Source organism: Scyliorhinus torazame, chromosome 11 (genome assembly GCF_047496885.1).
Source record: "Scyliorhinus torazame isolate Kashiwa2021f chromosome 11, sScyTor2.1, whole genome shotgun sequence".
Taxonomy (NCBI): Eukaryota; Metazoa; Chordata; class Chondrichthyes; order Carcharhiniformes; family Scyliorhinidae; genus Scyliorhinus; species Scyliorhinus torazame.
The window spans coordinates 211,680,642-211,698,602 of NC_092717.1; the positions used below are offsets into that span (position 1 = coordinate 211,680,642).

The 17,961-nt window shown below is 45.9% G+C and overlaps 1 protein-coding gene across 2 annotated transcripts in view; it reads left to right on the forward strand.

Moving 5' to 3' along the window:
• The window catches only part of tsnare1 (T-SNARE Domain Containing 1), a 1,154,852-nt gene that overhangs the window by 407,603 nt on the left and 729,288 nt on the right, over window positions 1-17,961 (forward strand). For both annotated transcript variants that reach the window (XM_072468282.1, XM_072468283.1), the window contains exon 3: window positions 9,268-9,345. In XM_072468282.1, coding sequence (XP_072324383.1) covers window positions 9,268-9,345 — 78 coding nt within the window. The remainder of the gene's footprint in view (window positions 1-9,267; window positions 9,346-17,961) is intronic.

Consider the following 17,961-nt stretch of genomic DNA (forward strand, 5'->3'; position numbering starts at 1 on the left):
GTTCATTTGTAATTAAACAATTGTATACTGCAAGGCTGCCGATGCACATGTTTAAGGCCATTAAGTGACAACTTAAGTGTCTTTTCCCACCCAGTCTCAATCTTGAGGCTGGCGGGTGCCGAATGGAATAAGTTAACAACCTTGATCTCTGACAACTCAGTCTGAAGGCCCCTTCAGATTTGGGGCACCCTTTCGTCTGTGACCTTGGAGCTCCAACTCTTCCACCACGTCTTTCCCTCCACCACCACCAGCAACATCAAGATCATTTCCCTACCCCCGCCCCCACCCCCACCCCGCACCCTTGACCACTGGCACTTAGCTAAAGTTTGGTTCCAGGATTTCTGTTTGGCACTGCAGTACCTCTTGCCTCTGCATCTTTGTGCGTGGGAGGGTTGGAAAGCTGTCGGTCAGTCTGATTGGCTGACAACTCTTCAAGGCGGGACCTCCTTCCAAGGGCAGACCAAAGTCCCACCTGCTGCCAATTAAGGCTCATGAAATGGTAACGAGCCTGTTTGGGTTCGGCGGGGCTGCGTTCCACCAAGTGCGCGTCATCCTAAATATTTAGGCCCATGTTTCTGGTAGTGCTGTTATTGTATGGCCACTTAATGCATTTGTATCGGGTTTCTCTGCTGGTTTGGTTTCCGGTGGCAGCCATGGAGTGAGTGGTCACACATTTGGTGGCTCCCGCTCGAGGTGGTGTTTTCGGTCCTTCCCCACCTCAATTGTGTGGTGTTGAGTACTGAAGGCATATAAAACCCCTTTGGTGGGACTGGTTTATGGCTCCTCGGATGGGAAGTGGAACGAGAAAGAGACAGCAGCTTGAGCGAAAGAATATTTGTGGTGCGACAACGGAGAAGATGGCATAGAGTAGGGGGCGGCGCTGCCTGTCCAGTGGTCCACAGAACCACTGGTGGAATTTCTCAACAGCAAGTGCCAGCATCAGAGGAAGGAAGCCCTTGAGGACGTGTAGTGATCGAGCACGTGGAGCAAAGGCAGGAGACATGGGGTCTGGCAGTCCAAAACGTGGAGTCGGTGGAGTAGCTTGAGGACTGGTTGCCGTCGCTGGAGGCGGAGATGGGGATTGGTGAAGAGCAGCAAGAAAAAGCGGAGGGAGAAGCTGGAGGATCTCACAAACTGCTCCAGGAGGCAAAAACTGCGGGCAGTGGGGATGCCTGAAGACATTGAAGTTGCGGATGCCGGCCAGTACATGGCGAGCAGGCTGGAGAAGCTGATGGGGGGGGGGGTAATCCTCTCGCGGTAGATCACATAAACGGGCACTTAGGAAGAGGCCACAGGTGGGGGAACCGCTGAGCGTGATGTGGTGAGGCTGCATAGTTTCCTTGACTAGAAGATCTTGAGGTAGGCGTGGGAGACTGTTGCCAATTTAATGGAATACTATAATAATGTTGCTCTTGAGAGTCGCCAATATGATACTGAGGCTCTTTTTATGATATGATGTTATGTCCCAACAGCGTCGCCAATACTGTGGGTGTTTCTATTTCTCTTACTGAACCACAAGGCTTTCCCGCATATCGGTCAAATGACCTCACAACCAGTTAGTCAGTTCAAGTTCAAAGATGGTTTATTTACACACAAGGGGTACTTCGACATGCAAGCACAATATACAGCAAGTTAAACTTCACCTATCAGCTACAATAACCTATACTTAACTTCAGGCGACCGACACTGTCCAAGTGGACAAGGCCTTTATCTTGATCACGTGGCTGGTTTGAAGAAGTGGCTCTGTCTCTGCTGGGCTCATCCGTCAGGGACCGATCGTTGGTCTTGAACTTGGTTGTCTGGTCGTTATGCTGCAGTTGGGCTGGCACAGGCTGGATTCAAAGGAGGCTGGCACAGGCCGGGTCCAAAAGAGACAGAGCACATGGCTGTGTCCCTTTTTATCCTTCTGAGCTTAACGCTCTTTGGGGCGGTCCTTAATCTTGGACCCAATAATTTGACAGGGCTTTGATCACTGCCTTCGATTTCGGCCAATAAAGGGGCAGGTGTTTGGTGGCTGGGCGGGTCCTTAGAGGTCATTGACCTTGGCAGTTGGGCTCTCTGAGTAAAGGGAGTGGTGCCAGTCAGTCTGTGACTGTATCAGTTTCTTGAGTGCAGTCCTATTGTACTGGGGAAATGGGCCATTAGAATGCAAACGAGCGGGAGTTTCGATCAGGTCTAGCTACTTGCGTTTCAAATACACAGAAGCTCTGTATCTGTCTGAGTCCTGGGTTGGCCATAATTCCCATGGTCCTTTGCAGGTGGCCATCTCAGATGGCTACAAGACCAAGAAGTGCACTTGGGAGAAAAGCGAGCTGCGGATATATTGGGATCTGGGAGCGGAGTTGGCTAAGCAGAGGGCTGGGTACAACGGGACCAATGACGCCTTCTACAAGAAAGGGTTGAAGTTTGGGGTGCTGTACCCCTCTCGCTTATGGGTTACATAGCGGAAGCAAGAGTTTTATGTTGACTCAGCAGAGGATGCGAAGGACTTTGAGAGACTGTGGACTTGGAGGAGTATGAGGACATTGAACTTTGGAGTGGAGTTTTGTGTAAAATGTGAGCACGCAATGTGGTGTTCTTTGTGGTTCGGATCCAAAGTACAGCACCCCAAACTTCAACCCTTTATTGTAGTAGGCGGCATTGATCCTCGGATGGTTGGCGTAGTGTTCACAGAGACCACAACTAGCTTTTATATTAAACAAAGCTAAAGATTTATTTACATTATTTAATTGAATTCGGCTCTTACTTCTATATAATAAACAATTGACAATAAATATACAATCTACATTCACCTACCATGAATATCTACACTAATACAATAACTATGATCTGCTCTCACTCACATTGCTTTCCAACAGTCTGTCTTCTAGCCTTCTCCTCGACACTCTCCCAGAAGGCTTTGCATCGATGCTTTATGTAGTTCTGCATCTAGCTCCGTCTAGTGGTTGATTCAGACATAGCATTAACCCTTACAGTTCTGTACATTTCTCATAATGTCACATCCCCATTTATTTGAAAAGAAAGATTGCAACATTTTTTTGAATCTGACATTAACGAGAATGCATAATTATCCCTTTTACATTCAATAGCAAAAGTTAAATGTCATATCACTGCAGGGATTACAGAGTAATAGTTATTAACATGTCATTATAAATTCCGTCTATTCAGCGGTTTTCTTGTTCTCGTCTTGTTCTTGGTGAAGTGTTCAAGTAGTTTTCCAGGTTTTCTGGGTTTCTTGTTGACAACGAAGGATTTCGAAAGTCAATGTTACGGAATGTGGCATCCGGAGCAACAATGTTAGGGGCGGGATTCTCCGACCCCCTGGCGGGACGGAGAATCCCCGGGGGGCGGCGTAATCCTGCCCCGATGCTCCGACGCCAGCTGCCGAATTGTCCAGCGCCGGTTTTCAGGCGGGGGCGGGGATCGCGCCGCGCCGGTCGGGGGCCGTTGGCAGCGCACCCCCCCTCCCCCTGCAATTCTACAGACCCCAATGGGCTGGGAGGTCGCCTGTTTACGGCCAGTCCCGCCGGCGTGAAATGGACATGGTCCATCCCGGCGGAACCTGGCTTGGAGGGCGGTTAGTGGGGGGGGGGATCTGGCCCCAGGGGCCCCCAACGGTGGCCTGGCCCGCGAACGGGGCCTACCGATCTGCGGATGGGCCTGTGCCGTGGGGGCACTCTTTACCTCCGCGCTGGTCTCTGTAAGGCTCCGCCATGGCCTGCGTGGAGAATAAACCCCCTGCGCATGCGCAGGAAACATGCCGGCGGTTCTGCGCATGCGCCAGAACACGCTGGCCGTCCTGTGCATGCGCCAACTCGAGGCAGCCAGCGGAGGCCCTTTGGCGCCAGTTGGCGTGGCGGCAACACCTCCAGCGCCAGCGTAGCCCCCGCAAGTGCGGAGGATTCCGCATCTTCCGGGTGGCTCGATGCCTGAGTGGTTCACGCTGCTCTTGGCGCCGGTACGGGCCCCCCGCCGATTGCGGGAGAATCCCGCCCCAGGAGTTTGAAGTGGACCATAGTTCTTTATCTTCAATAATGCTCTTTTGTTTCCTTCGAAACATTGTGCCATGTTCAGTTTGCACCAAATATGATCTTGGTGCGATCTCTTGTAATACCTCAGCGACATATGACCATGCACCATCAGGATCCTGTATTCTGGCAAAATCGCCTTCCTGTAACAGCTAAAGATTTTGTATGCTGGTTGGAGTCGGCTTTTTTTTTTTTAAACCTTATTCTGTCATGTAGTACTTGTTCATCCATGTTCGGTACTGTGACTTCCGGTAGTCATAAGAATTTTTCTTCCCATCAACATCTGGGCAGGCAGCAAACCTGGTGACAATGGAGTCGCTCTGTATGTTAACAGTGCTAACGAGAAATCTTTGTTGTCATCCAGTGCTTTGCTGAGTAGCTTAACTATTCTGAAGCCTTTATCAGCTTTTCCATTGGATTGGCACAATGGACTTGATGTTATATGGTGGAAATTATAACTTGCCGCAAATTGTGACCATTCCCAGCTGTTAAAGCAAGGACTATTGACGGAAACAACGTTCAATGGAATTCAATGTTGAGCAAATACAGATTTTGCTGCTCTGATTATCGACCGAGTTGTTGAATCCGTGAGCGTAATAACCTCAGGAAAGATAGAATCGCAGTCAATGATGACTAAATACTAATTTCCTTTCAAATAGAAGAGGTCCATTCCAACTTTCAGCCATGGATAAGTGACTACTTCATTTTCTTCAAAGCTTTTTTTACATTGTGTGGATCGATGCATCTGACAAATGCTGCATTCCTGCACTTGATTATCCACATCCCTGTTGATCCCAGGCCAGTGCACAGATGGTCTTGCTCATCTGCGACATTTTTCAATTCCTTGGTGCCCTTCATGTGTCTGTTCCAAGATATCTTTCCGGAGGCAGGATGGAATGACTATTCTGTCTCCTTTAAGTAGGAATCTGTTAATCACAGTGAAGTCATCTTTGACACTACAAAAACTGGAACAACAGCCATTGGGCCATTCTTTTTTTCGGTATTGGATCACCCTTTGGAGTGTCAACTCCTTCTCTGTTTCTTTTCATATTATACGTAGTTGTTGTCAGACACTGCTAGCATTTCTGCAATAATGCTGTTATTGCTGTGGGGCTGTTTAGCACAGGGCTAAATCGCTGGCTTTGAAAGCAGACCAAGGCAGGCCAGCAGCACAGTTCAATTCCCATAACAGCCTCCCCGAACAGGCGCCGGAATGTGGCGACTAGGGGCTTTTCACAGTAACTTCATTTGAAGCCTACTTGTGACAATAAGCGATTTTCATTTCATTTCATTTCATAAATGAAGCTAGTGCTTCCACAATGCGTACTATTTCTGAAGCCGTGGTATCAATGTTATTTGTAGCTCTTGATAATGTTTGTTCAATTTCATCTTTAAGTGTGACATTGGAATTATTTGTTGCGTGTATCCTTTGCATCAAATTGAGTTTGCTGCAAGCATCCACCCCAACATGATTTGTCATTTTCTACTATTTCGAAGTCTAGTGGCATGCTCATGTCACCATTCTGAACGATGAGACAGCAGGAACCTCTTGTAGATAGTGTTGCCATTATAATCAGTCAATCAACAGTTTGATTTCTTTTTGTGGTTTACTGTACATTTGTCTTAAATCCTTGTCCGTTATTAAATTCACGTGTGCACCTGTATCTAATTTAAATGGAATTTCAGCCCCATTTATATAGAGTAGTACAGTCCACTCTTGAAACATTTTGAAGAGCTGATATATCGGATTGTTATCACAGTCCAGAGCATTAACCCTAGTAATCGCATCAACCATGAAACTATCTTTCGGTGCATTTTGGGAGCAATCATCATAATCCGTTAAGACTTTTTTTTTTCTTTTCCTTCACTCTGTATACTCTGAATCTTCCTCTAATCGTTGTATGATCTTTTAAATGTTTTATCTGTTGAGGCTGTTGCAGAACGGCATTGTGTTGCAAAGTGATTGTATTTGCAACATTTGAAACATCATTTGCCTTTTTCTGGATCTTTTTTTTTCCCTGTGGGCATGGCCACACCATGTACACGTCATCATGTTCATGATGTCACTTTCAAAATGGCCACCAGCCATTGTGCGCAGTTTTCTGTGCTGCGCTACAGCATTAATGGCGTCGACCATGTTTCCTGATTTCGCGCCTTTTGGATCGTGTGTGGGTTGGATCTTTCTTTGGTTAGAGGGGAGGAGGGATGGGGTAGGCGGGTGGGATGTTGACATGGGTGTGGTTGGCGTGGCACAGTTGGTTAAGGAGGGATGGTGGTGGACATCTTGAGGCGGGCCTGGAAAAACACGAGTCATGGACCGTGGGGAGCTGGCTAAAGAAGGAGTATGGCTGATCAGCAGGGGAAGGGAGTGAGGAGCCCCCCTTGTTACTTGAAACGTGCGGGGGTTTAATGGGCCCATTAAATGTTTGCGTGTTTTCACACACTTGAGTTTGAAGGTGGACATTGCGCTCCTTCAGGAGATGCACCTGATGCTGGGGGATCAAACGAGGGTGAGGAAGGGATGGATAGGGCAGGTGTTCCACTCGGGGTTGGACATGAAGACCAAGTGGGTGGTGGTGTTGGTCAATAAGAAAGTGGTCTTCGAAGTGGGTAGTATTGAGGCCGACCTGGGAGAAGGTATGTGATGATTCATGGGAAGCTGGAGGGGATGCCAGCAGTCTGGTGAATGTCTATGCCCCAAATTGGGATAACGTGGACTTTGTGAGGTGGATGTCAGGGAACAATCTGGATCTGGATTGCACCGATTAATAATGGGGGGTGATTTTAACATGGTTTTGGATCCGAGGATGGACTGATTGTGTCCCAGGTCACTAACGGGGTTGGCGGTGGCGAGGGAGTTGAGGGGGGTTCATGGATCATATGGGGGCAGCGGACCCGTGGAGGTTTGGGAGGCCGAAGGCAAAGGAGCACGGGTACTTCACACATGTGCACCAGGTGTACTCCGGATCGATTTTTTCATGATGAACCAGGCGCCGTTGGAGTGGGTAGCGAGTATTCAGTGATTATAGCCTCTGACCACGCACCACACTTGGTGGACTTGCGGGTGGCTCAGGGGAGGCCCAACAGCCGAAGTGGAGATAGATGTGGGCTTGTTGGCGATTGAGGGTGTGCGCAAGAAGGTGAGAGCCACTATCCGGGATGTGGCGCGGAATTACATGTCTCGACCTCCACGCTGGAGGAGGCGTTTCATGAAACGAAATGAAATGAAAATCGCTAATTTGTCACAAGTCGGCTTCAAATGAAGTTACTGTGAAAAGCCCCTAGTCGCCACATTCCGGCGCCTGTTTGGGGAGGCTGTTATGGGAATCGAACCGTGCTGCTGGCCTGCCTTGGTCGGCTTTCAAAGCCAGCGATTTAGCCCTGTGCTAAACGGTGGTGAATTTATCTTGACCCAAGGTGCTTAGAGAGACGGTGCAATGAGAGAAGAGCGCCAGGCGAGTGGATGAGATTTTGAGGGTGAATTGGAGGAATTTGGTTGCACCAGTGGAGGGGTTACTAAAGGAAAGGCAGAGGCTCCAGTTGGAGTTTGGGTTGGTGTCCATGGGGAAGGCAATAGGGCAATTTCGAAGGGTCAGAGGAGCCGTGTGTGACTGCGGGGAAAAAGCAAGTGGGATGTTGGAGGGTGGCACAGTATTTAGTGCTGCGGCCTTACGACGCCAAGATCCCAGGTTCGATCCCAGCCCCGGGTCACTGTCTGTGTGGAGCTTGTACATTCTCCCCGTATTTGCGTGGGTTTCGCCCCCCACAACCCAAAGATGTGCAGGGTAGGTGGATTGGCCATGCTAAATTGCCCCTTATTTGGAAAAAAAAAATTGGGCACTTTAAATTCAGATATATTTTTTTTAAATGTAGGATGTTGGCACATCAGCTGAGGAAGCAGACAGTGACGAGGGAGATTGTTAGGGTAAGGGATGAGAGGGATAAGGTGGTGTTGGACCCAGAAGGGGTGAAAGGAGTTTTCGAGGCCTTCTACAGAAGGTTGTAGGAGTCAGAGCCTCCACTTGGGGAGGAGGGTATGAGGCGGTTCTTGGACTGGTTGGAGTTCCCAAGGGCGGAGGAGAAGGTGCAGAGGCTGAGGGCCCCAGTTGGGCTGAGCGAGGTGATGGACGGCGTAGGATCAATGCAGGCAAGGAAGGCCCTGGAGCCGGATGGATTCCCAGCAGATCTGTACAAGATATTTGATGCAGAGCTGGGTCCCTGCTAGCTGGTTGAGCGGGAGGGCGCTCCGGTGGCAGAGATCAAGTGCAAATGTAGGGCGGGGGGGGGGAAAATAGGTGAGGGCCGGGTCATAGAAGGAAGCCCTGTGGAGGGTGAACTCATCCTTGTCGTGCGTGAGGTTAAGCCTTACCCAATTTAAGGTGGTGCAAATACCCACATGATGATTGTGAGGATGAGTCGGTTCTTTGCAGAGGTGGAGGATAGGTGTGTCCGGGGGCCCGCAAATCAGATCCACATGTTCTGACCATGCCCAAAGCTGAAGGGGTTCTGGCAGGGGTTGTCGGATGTTATGTCTGTGATTCTGGGTGTAGAGGTGGCCCCGTGATACGTGATGGTGATATATGGAGTGTCGGATGATCTGGGAGTCCAGGTGGGGAGAAAGGCCGCTGTCTTGTCTTTTGCCTCCCTGATAGCCCGGAGACGGATTCTGATGAGTTGGCAGGACTCGGAGCCACCAAAGGCGGGGTATGGGTGAGTGACCTTACAAAATGCCTGCATTTGGAGAAGGTCAAGTTTTCCTTGCGATGTGCGGAGGAGGGGTTCACCCGGAGATGGAAGCCGTCGGGAGAGTTATGGGCTTGTAATCAGGTGGTGTGTTCCCATGTTCTTTATTACTGCGGATTATTGGGTTAACTGGTATTTCTCTGTACATATGCAAAAAGCCTTTAATAAAAATATTTTTAAAACTATTCTCTGCTATTTTATTGAAAATAACCTATTTTGAATTGAGTATACCAAATGAGAATATATTGTAGATATAGAATCATAGAATCATAGAAGTTTACAGCATGGAAACAGGCCCTTCGGCCCAACCAGTCCATGCCGCCCAGTTTTTTACCATTAAGCTAGTCCCAGTTGCCCGCACTTGGCCCATAACCCTCTATACCCATCTTACCCATGTAACCATCTAAATGCTTTTTGAAAGACACAATTGTACCCGCTTCTACTACATATCATGTTAATTGTGTGGTAAATTCTGTTTCTCTTGTATCCCCAACAGCATCGCAAGTTGACCCCAATGAAATGCAAGAGGTGTTTCAGGAACTGATGGCAAATATCTTCCGCATTAACACAAATGGTGAGTTTCTCTTTTGTGCTCATAAGTATTTGTCATGAAAGAGAAAATGCTGGAAAATCTCAGCAAGTCTGGCAGCATTTGTACGGAGAGAAAAGAGCTAACGTTTCGAGTCCAATGACTTTTTATCACAGCTCCGGGGGCCCGCGAATCAGGTCCATATGTTCTGGCCATGCCCAAAGCTGAAGGGGTTCTGGCAGGGGTTCTTGGCTGTTTAAGTCTGTGATTCTGGGTGTAGAGGTCCGATGAGCTTTGACAAAGAGTCATTGGCGTCGAAACATTAGCTCTTTTCTCTCCCTACAGATGCTGCCAGACTTGCTGAGATTTTCCAGCATTTTCTCTTTCGTTTCAGATTCCAGCGTCCGCAGTAATTTGCTTTTATCCAATATGTATTTGTCATGATATGCAAACATGCAACCAATGAACACTCAGAATAGGATGCAACCAATGAACACTCAGAATAGGACACAACCAATGGGCGGTCAGGACACTCAGAGGTGGCATCACCACAAGGGGGCATGACATAAACACTATAAAAGGGATGAGGCACTCACACCCTGCCTCTTTCCACAGACAGACATCTAGAGAGTTAAACAGGGTTGATCAGCAGCATCACACCCCAGCACGTGGCTTAGAGCAAGCTGGTACAGTTAGACTGAGTTACTACAGTTAGATTAGCAGAGAGTCGAACTCATTTGAGAACTGTGTTAATAGTTCAATAAACACGTTGGACTCATTTCAGAGTCTGGAGCATACTTTAGTTAATACTGCGTCAAGTAGCAGCCTGTGTTATCCGAGGCAGCATAACACAACAGTATTATTTGACCTTGTGATGGTTGTGTCATTCTAGAGAGATTGGTGAAGTATATAAATGATAGTTGGAGGCCTTGTGAGGTTCATTGACCCTCCTGAGTCAACTTTAGGAAAGCCTTAAAAACAGGCTGCTCACGAAATCCCCAATCCCCTCAAATCCAGGTGGAGGGCTGATTAGTTGATGCAAATTAAGTCCCTACACATGTTGTACAATCCCAATTGCAAGATTCAAATAGAAATGACCAGAAGGATGCGTGACACAAGCCACTCCTGTTCCTTCAGATCATAGGGCAGCATGGTAGCATTGTGGATAGCACAATTGCTTCACAGCTCCAGGGTCCCAGGTTCGATTCCGGCTTTGGTCACTGTCTGTGCGGAGTCTGCACATCCACCCCGTGTGTGCGTGGGTTTCCTCCAGGTGCTCCGGTTTCCTCCCACAGTCCAAAGATGTGCAGGTTAGGTGGACTGGCCATGATAAATTGCCCTTAGTGTCCAAAATTGCCCTTAGTGTTGGGTGGGGTTACTGGGTTATGGGGATAGGGTGGAGGTGTTGACCTTGGGTAGAGTGCGCTTACAAAGAGCCGGTGCAGACTCGATGGGCCGAATGGCCTCCTTCTACACTGTAAATTCTATGATGATCTATGATAATCTATGAAAAGAATTGCTGAAATCCTTTGGCTAATGTTAAGATTTTGTTGGAAAAGGCGTGCTCCTCTGGGCCCGATTCAAATTCCATATATTATTGTGTCATGCAAGAGTGCCTTGAAGAAATAGATGTGTAAGCAATGCACCTTTAAGAAAACAGTGATGTCAGAGAGTGGGTGGAGCTCCGCTCAGTTCAGCCATTTTGAAGTTTCAGTTTTGAAAAGTGCCTGGCTGGTTTTGTTGAGAGCAGTTTAAAAGTGCCTTGCTGATTTGCTGTGAGCTGATTAAAAGGAGAAAGCCAGTTTGAGACAGAAGCTTGAGAAGTTCTGGTTTGCTGTGAGTTGCTTGAAGGGAGAAGCCAGTTTGAAAAAGCAGTTTGTGTGTGTCTGTGTATTTCCAGAGAGCTGCAAGAAGAAAGCAAGGTGCTGGAGCTGAAGTCAACCAAGCTAATTTTTTTCTGCCATTCTGCAGAAAATATATATATCCTTTAACCTGATGTGATACTGTTTAAAGGTGTTAAGTCTCTTGGAAGTTTGAAGCAACATTTTAAGGAGTTATTTACTGTTGCAATATTTTTGGAGTTCTCTTTGAAGTAAGGGGTGTTAAGAGATCCAATGTTTATTTACGATGTTAAGTTGAGTTCATGGAATAAACAGTGACTTGTGTTTAAAAACCCACGTGTCCATAATTGTAATCCCACACCTAGGGAAAGCCGTGTGCCAGGAAAAGCAACAAGTCCATTAAAGGGAGAGGTTGGTTGAACTCCATGATGCATTTTGGGGTTCTGAAAATGCCTCGCCCATAACAATTGCCAGTGTGTTCTTATACCCACTCATCCAGCATTTGAAAACCCTCTTCCCCCACCCGAAATAAAGTCTCCATAGCTGGCTAATTTTTACCCTCAAGGAAACAGGTGAGCTTCAGTAAGCCACGCACTTGCAATCCATGCTTCAATATGAATGTGGTTTAGCTAGGCCTCCTAGCTGTGGCGTTCAGTTGTTTCCACTGGCATAATTCTGTTATCATGCTGAATGTCCCTCCCATTGTTTCTCAGTTTTTCTCATCTTTCCTTTTATTTTCATGCTTAATGCTGTCCTTAAATAGGCAGCAATGGTTAGCACTGCTGCCTCACGGCGCTGTGGACTCGGGTTTGATCCCGGCACCGGGTAACTCTGTGTGGAGTTCGCATGTTCTCCCCGTGTCTGCGTGGGTCTCACCCCCACAACCCAAAGATGTGCAGGGTAGGTAGACTGGCCACACTAAAGTGCCCCTTAATTGGGAAAAAATGTTTTTAAAAATACAATTGTTGTCCTTAAATTATGGGCTTTGGCCCTGCATCTAGGTTTCTTAATTTAAAATAGACATTACCAAGGAACACTATGCTGCCAATGATATCATAGAAATAGAGGTAGTAGATACGCTGGATGGGCTATTTATTGATGAGATAGTATTCGAAAGGCTGGCTGTCCTTAAAAGTTGATCAGTCAGATGAGATGCTGCCAAAGGTGCTGAGGTAAATAAGGGTGAACGCTGCTGCCATACTGTCCATAATCTTCCAATCCTTTCTACATCTTGGGTGGTGCCTGGGAACTGAAAAATTGTAAATTTTACATCTTTGGTCAAAAATCATCTGAAGATTTGGAAGCTATTGGAAACAATAATTTAGCATAAAATGAACGGTCACTTGAACAAATATAGATTAATTGAGGAAAGCCAACATGGGCTTTGTTATATTTATTTGTTGCCACAGAGAGAAAGATATGGAGGTGCCCACACTCTGGGTTCTGGTAAAACACTGTGGGAGGTTTATTAAGGGTGTTGCTGAATACAATCAAGATAGTGATCTGCTCACAGTCCACGCAAACACTGCTGATGTCACTACACATCACATGACGCATTTCCAGCAAGAATGTATTCCCAGATACATAACCGGTTTGTTCAAGGGAAATAGTGTTTAACTAATTTTATTAAATTGATGAGGTAATGGAGAACGCCGATTGAGAGTAGCACAGTTTATGTGGTGCATATTGACTTCCAAAAGGCATTTGCAAAGTGCCACATAACAGGCTTGTCAGCAAAATAAAGGCCATATAATTAAAGGGACAGTAACGGCATGGATACAAACTTGACTGAGTTACAGGCAACAGAATAGTGGTGAAAGTTGTTTTTGGACTGAAGGTGGGTGTACAGTGGGATTCCCCAGGGATTGGAACTTCGGCCACTGCTTTTCCTTATCAATGTTAACGTTTTACACTTCGGGTGTCCATGGGACACCATTTCTTTTGAAGATGCACCAAACTTGGAAGTATTGTGATGAGGATAGTGATAAACTTCAAAAAGGACACAGACTGGTGGAATGGGCAGACACTTGGCAAGTTACATTTAATGCAGAGAAATGTGAAGTGGTACGTTTTGGTAGAAAGAATGCGGAGGGACAATATAAAATAAATGATACAATCCTAAAAGGAGTGCAAGAGCAGAGAGATTTGGGGTATGTGTGCACAAATCATTGAAGGTGACAGGGTAGATTGAGAAAGTGGTTAGCAAGGCATACAGGATCTTGAGCTTTACCAAATAAGGGGCATAGAGTACAAAGGCAAGGAAGTTATGGTGAACCTTTAGAAAACATTGATGCAGCCTCAACGGGATGATTGTATCCAATCCTGGGCAGCACACCTTAGAAAGGATGTGAAGGCCGGTGCAGAAATGATTTACGAGAATGACTTTGGGGATGAGGAACTTCAGTTATTTGGACATAATCAATAACAAAGTTGGTGTTGCTCTTCAAAAAGAAAAGATTTGGGGATATTTGGGAGGGTTGTTCAAATCATGAGCGTTCTGGATAGAGTAGGTGAAGAGAAGCTGTTCCGACTGGCTGAAAATTTGAGAAGCAGAGGACAGCAATTTAAGGCGCATGGTAAACCGTCCAAAGGACACATGAGGGAAAAACCTATATTTTTTAAGGACCTGAATGCACAACCGGAGTTTGGTCGAGGCTGATTCAGTCCTGCCTTTCAAAAAAAGAATTGGATAATTATCGAAAGAGGAAAAAAATAATTCGAGTTAGCAGGAAAGTGCGGGGAAGTAGAACAAGCTGAGTTGATCACGCAAAGGGTCAGCAGACTTGACAGGCAGAATGGCCTATTTTGTGCTGTGTCTATTTGATGATTTTAAATAATTTTTCATCAATTTTCCCAGTTGCACTAATTGCCATTTCCTGTTATCATTCTGCGCAGAAGAGCTGAATCAGTAAGGAGAGATGAACGTTGTAACAAATTACAATATTGGTGCCATGAACCCTGCATCCCACTTTGTTTGAAAATTACTTTTTTATGCTGTTCGCGAGATTGTGAGATTACAATGGTAAATGTGAAAGAGGATTGTCCCAGGGCATGCAGAATTGCAAATGTCAATGTTTCAGTCTGTACCAAAAAAAATATTTTCAGTTTGTGTTTTTAATTTGGTTTTAAATGCTTGCAGCTATTTATTCCAGGTAGGCGACTATGTGGCTTAATTGGCATTTTAAAAATATTCATTTGGAAATTTAAGATTTTGTGTGCACAATTGAAGACTTGGGTGCAGTTTTTAAAGTTATATATTTTTTAGATTTCAGTCAGCGTGGGACTGTCAGAAAGCAGTTGTTCTGATCACAAAATGGCTGAATAGACATTTTGTTCTGGGAAACTCATTTTGGGAGGAGTACAGAGCTGAATTGACAATGTTGCTTTTTGAGCTTCCACCAGTGTTACAGCAGTTCCCACACATTTCCTTTTGAGTGCCTTATTAAAAAAAACCCACAGAATCTGCAATGGAGGGAAGGTAATTACTTCTCGTCCTCTAGTCTATGAAGTGATGTGGGGGAGGTGATGCATCACTGTAGCCTGGAAATGTTTAAATTGGTTGGATGTCACCGTAAATTGCCCTGTACCTCAGGTGTTCCTTCACTTCCACGGGTCTCTTGGCCAGGCAATGGGCAGTGGATTAAATCAGAGCCTTTTTTTTCTTTGCTGCTATTTTGAATCAAAGGCGATTACAATTGCAAAAGAGAAGCTGTGGCGGTCAGCATAAAAATTAAATCTTTTAGCTTGCTAGATTTAAAAAAAAATAATTAGCGAGATTGAAAAGGTTCCTGGCATTTTGAGGATCTGAATCTATTCAAAATGTCCTAAAATAAGGCATGATAATGGGAATAGTCCATCTGGAATATCAACTTAGATTTCTCTTCCAATTCTGAATAATCAATGCAACTATAATGCAAACTTTGGCTTATTTGTGTCCTCCTTTGTTTCTGATTTTCAGCATTTATAGCTTTCATGCTTTCCATCTCCCTGATGGAACTGCTTTGCACTTAAGGGTTTTGTGGTTTTGAGTTTTTTATTTTTTTCTGCAAAACTACATTATTCTTCATGATGCATTAATTAAGTCACATCTGATTTCTGCCGAGTAAATGCACTTGCAGCCTCTAGTGACAGATGAATGAAGTACTGTGTTGCTCCTCTTATTTTAGTGCTAGTGCTGAACTGGCAAAAGGCAGGTTCAGGAACTGAGATTGGTAGAATTTCCAATTCCCAATTTACCGGTTTTAGCGCATTAATAATTATAAATGAGAGATCATGATTTGGCCCATTGTGCAAGACACGAGCACAGATTAACAAAAACGTCAATCAAGCAGTGATGCTTTAATGATGCTAAGCTTAAGAGGGTGTTTGGGGAGGGATGGAATCAACTGCTCATTACAGGGGCTGTTTAGCACAGGGCTAAATCGCTGGCTTTGAAAGCAGACCAAGGCAGGCAAGCAGCACGGTTCAATTCCCGTAACAGCCTCCCCGAACCGGTGCCGGAATGTGGCGACTAGGGGCTTTTCACAGTAACTTCATTGAAGCCTACTTGTGACAATAAGCGATTTTCATTTCATTTCATTTCATTTCTTTTAACTCAAAAGTGGGCAACCAGCCGAGTGAAGTCTGGAGGGGCTATTGGATATCGTTTTCTCCATGATGCACATTTCAGGCTGGCCTAATGGTCCCAAAAAGAGACAGTAGATTGTGAAGCATCGTGGACAGAGAAATAGAGTCAGTTTGTGGGATTTTCCAGGCCCACTCACTGGTGGCATCATATAGTCGTGCCAAAGACAATGGGGATTTGAATGGATTGCCGCATGCATCATGGGAATACCCGTCATGGGGGGCCGGAGAGCCCAGGTGAATGTTTCAGGTTGTTTCAGGTCAGAGAGGTCATTGAGCTGGGCTCAATGAGGTTGGGCTGGATTTTCCGCTTCCATTCAGCTAATTTCCCAACTGTGCAGTCCCAACTTCTGAATGTCTGCCCATTCGACGGGAATGGGCTGAAGAGGGCAGGTTAAAAGGCCTGCCTCCAGTCACTGGGACATCGGCCTAGTTCTCTATGGTAGTTAGGCATCTTAACCGTTACCCCTCTCAACACCACACCCACACCATGCTCGTTCCACACACTCTCTCGTATCTTCCACTGCCTCTCCATGCTCTCTTATATCTCCCACACACCCGGGGGGGGGGGGGGTGCATTAACTCTGCTGCTCTCTCCACATGTGCTGCCTGACCTGTTGAGCATTTTCAGCAATTTTCTGTTTTTCATTTCGGATTTCCACCATGTACAGTACTTTGTTTTGTGCCAGATGCTGTTTAAACAGACACAATGGCGTGCTTCCCCTGCAGTGGGACTCTGCAGTTTTCATGGAGACATTGGAAGGATCATGTGAAGTGCACTATAGTCCAATTTTTCCACCAGTTTAATGGTTGGACTGGCAATCCTTAAATGGACTCCTGGAGGCCCCTCCGAGAAGCCAAGTTTTTTATTAACATGTTTTTGGTGTCTTTAATGATGACTATTTGCATTTATATAGCACCTTTAAAGTAGTGAAACATTCTCAGATGCTTTAGGGCAGTTTTATCGAACAGAAATTGACAGCATGTCACAAGTCGGGACAGGTCACCAATAACTTTTACAAAGTGGTAGGTGTTAAAAAGGGTCTTTGAAGAGGAGAGCAGGTGGAAGAATGGAGACATTTCAAGGGAATTCCTGAGTTTAGAGCCGAGGCAACTGGAAATGGGGTCATCATTTGTGATCTGATTAAAATCAGGGGTACACAGGAGCCCAGAATGGAGGAATGCTGAAAAGGTGCAGGGTTGTAGATCTGGAGAAGGTTATAGAGATGAGGAAGGATTAGGTCACAGAGAGTTTTAGGAACCAGGATGACAATGATAAAGTGAACGGGTTGCTTAACTGGAGCTACTGCAGGCCAGCTAAGTTGAAGGGGGTTTGATGCAGGTCAGGATACGGTCAACAGGGTTCTGGATGAGCTCAAGTTTATACATAGGTTTGAGCATGTGGAGGGTGCACAGTGGGAATACATTGGAATAATTAAGACCAGAGGTAATAAAGTTACGAATGAGGGCTTCAACCACAAGGAAGCTGAGATGGGGATTGTTGTGGAGCTGCAAGTAGGCAGCCTTGGTGAAGGTGATAATATATCATTGGAGGCTCCTTTCAAAATTAAATACAACACCAGGTTTGTGAACAGTCTAGTTCAGTCTCTCAAAATCACCAGGGAGAGTGATGGAATTTGCATCGGCAACCAAAGGCACGTCTTTGACATTCTGAACATTTAATCGGAGTAAATTTATGAGTATCCAGTACTGGAAGTTGCACAATTAGACTAACAATTCCGTGACAGTGGAAGGTCTGAGAGAGGTGATAGTAAGGCAGGGCTGTCTGCCATGAGTCTGCAAGTTGATTCTGACATTGCATTTTCTGATTATGTCACCAAGAAGGCAAGATGTAGATGAGAAACAGGAGGAGGTTGAGATAAGACCATAAGACACAGAACATAGAACATAGAACATAGAAAACATAGAAAATACAGCACAGAACAGGCCCTTTGGCCCACGATGTTGTGCCGAACCTTTGTCCTAGATTAATCATAGATTATCATTGAATTTACAGTGCAGAAGGAGGCCATTCGGCCCTTTGAGTCTGCACCGGCTCTTGGAAAGAGCACCCTACCCAAACTCAACACCTTCACCCAACACCAAGGGCAATTTAGACATTAAGGGCAATTTATCATTGGCCAATTCACCTAACCCGCACATCTTTGGATTGTGGGAGGAAACCGGAGCACCCGGA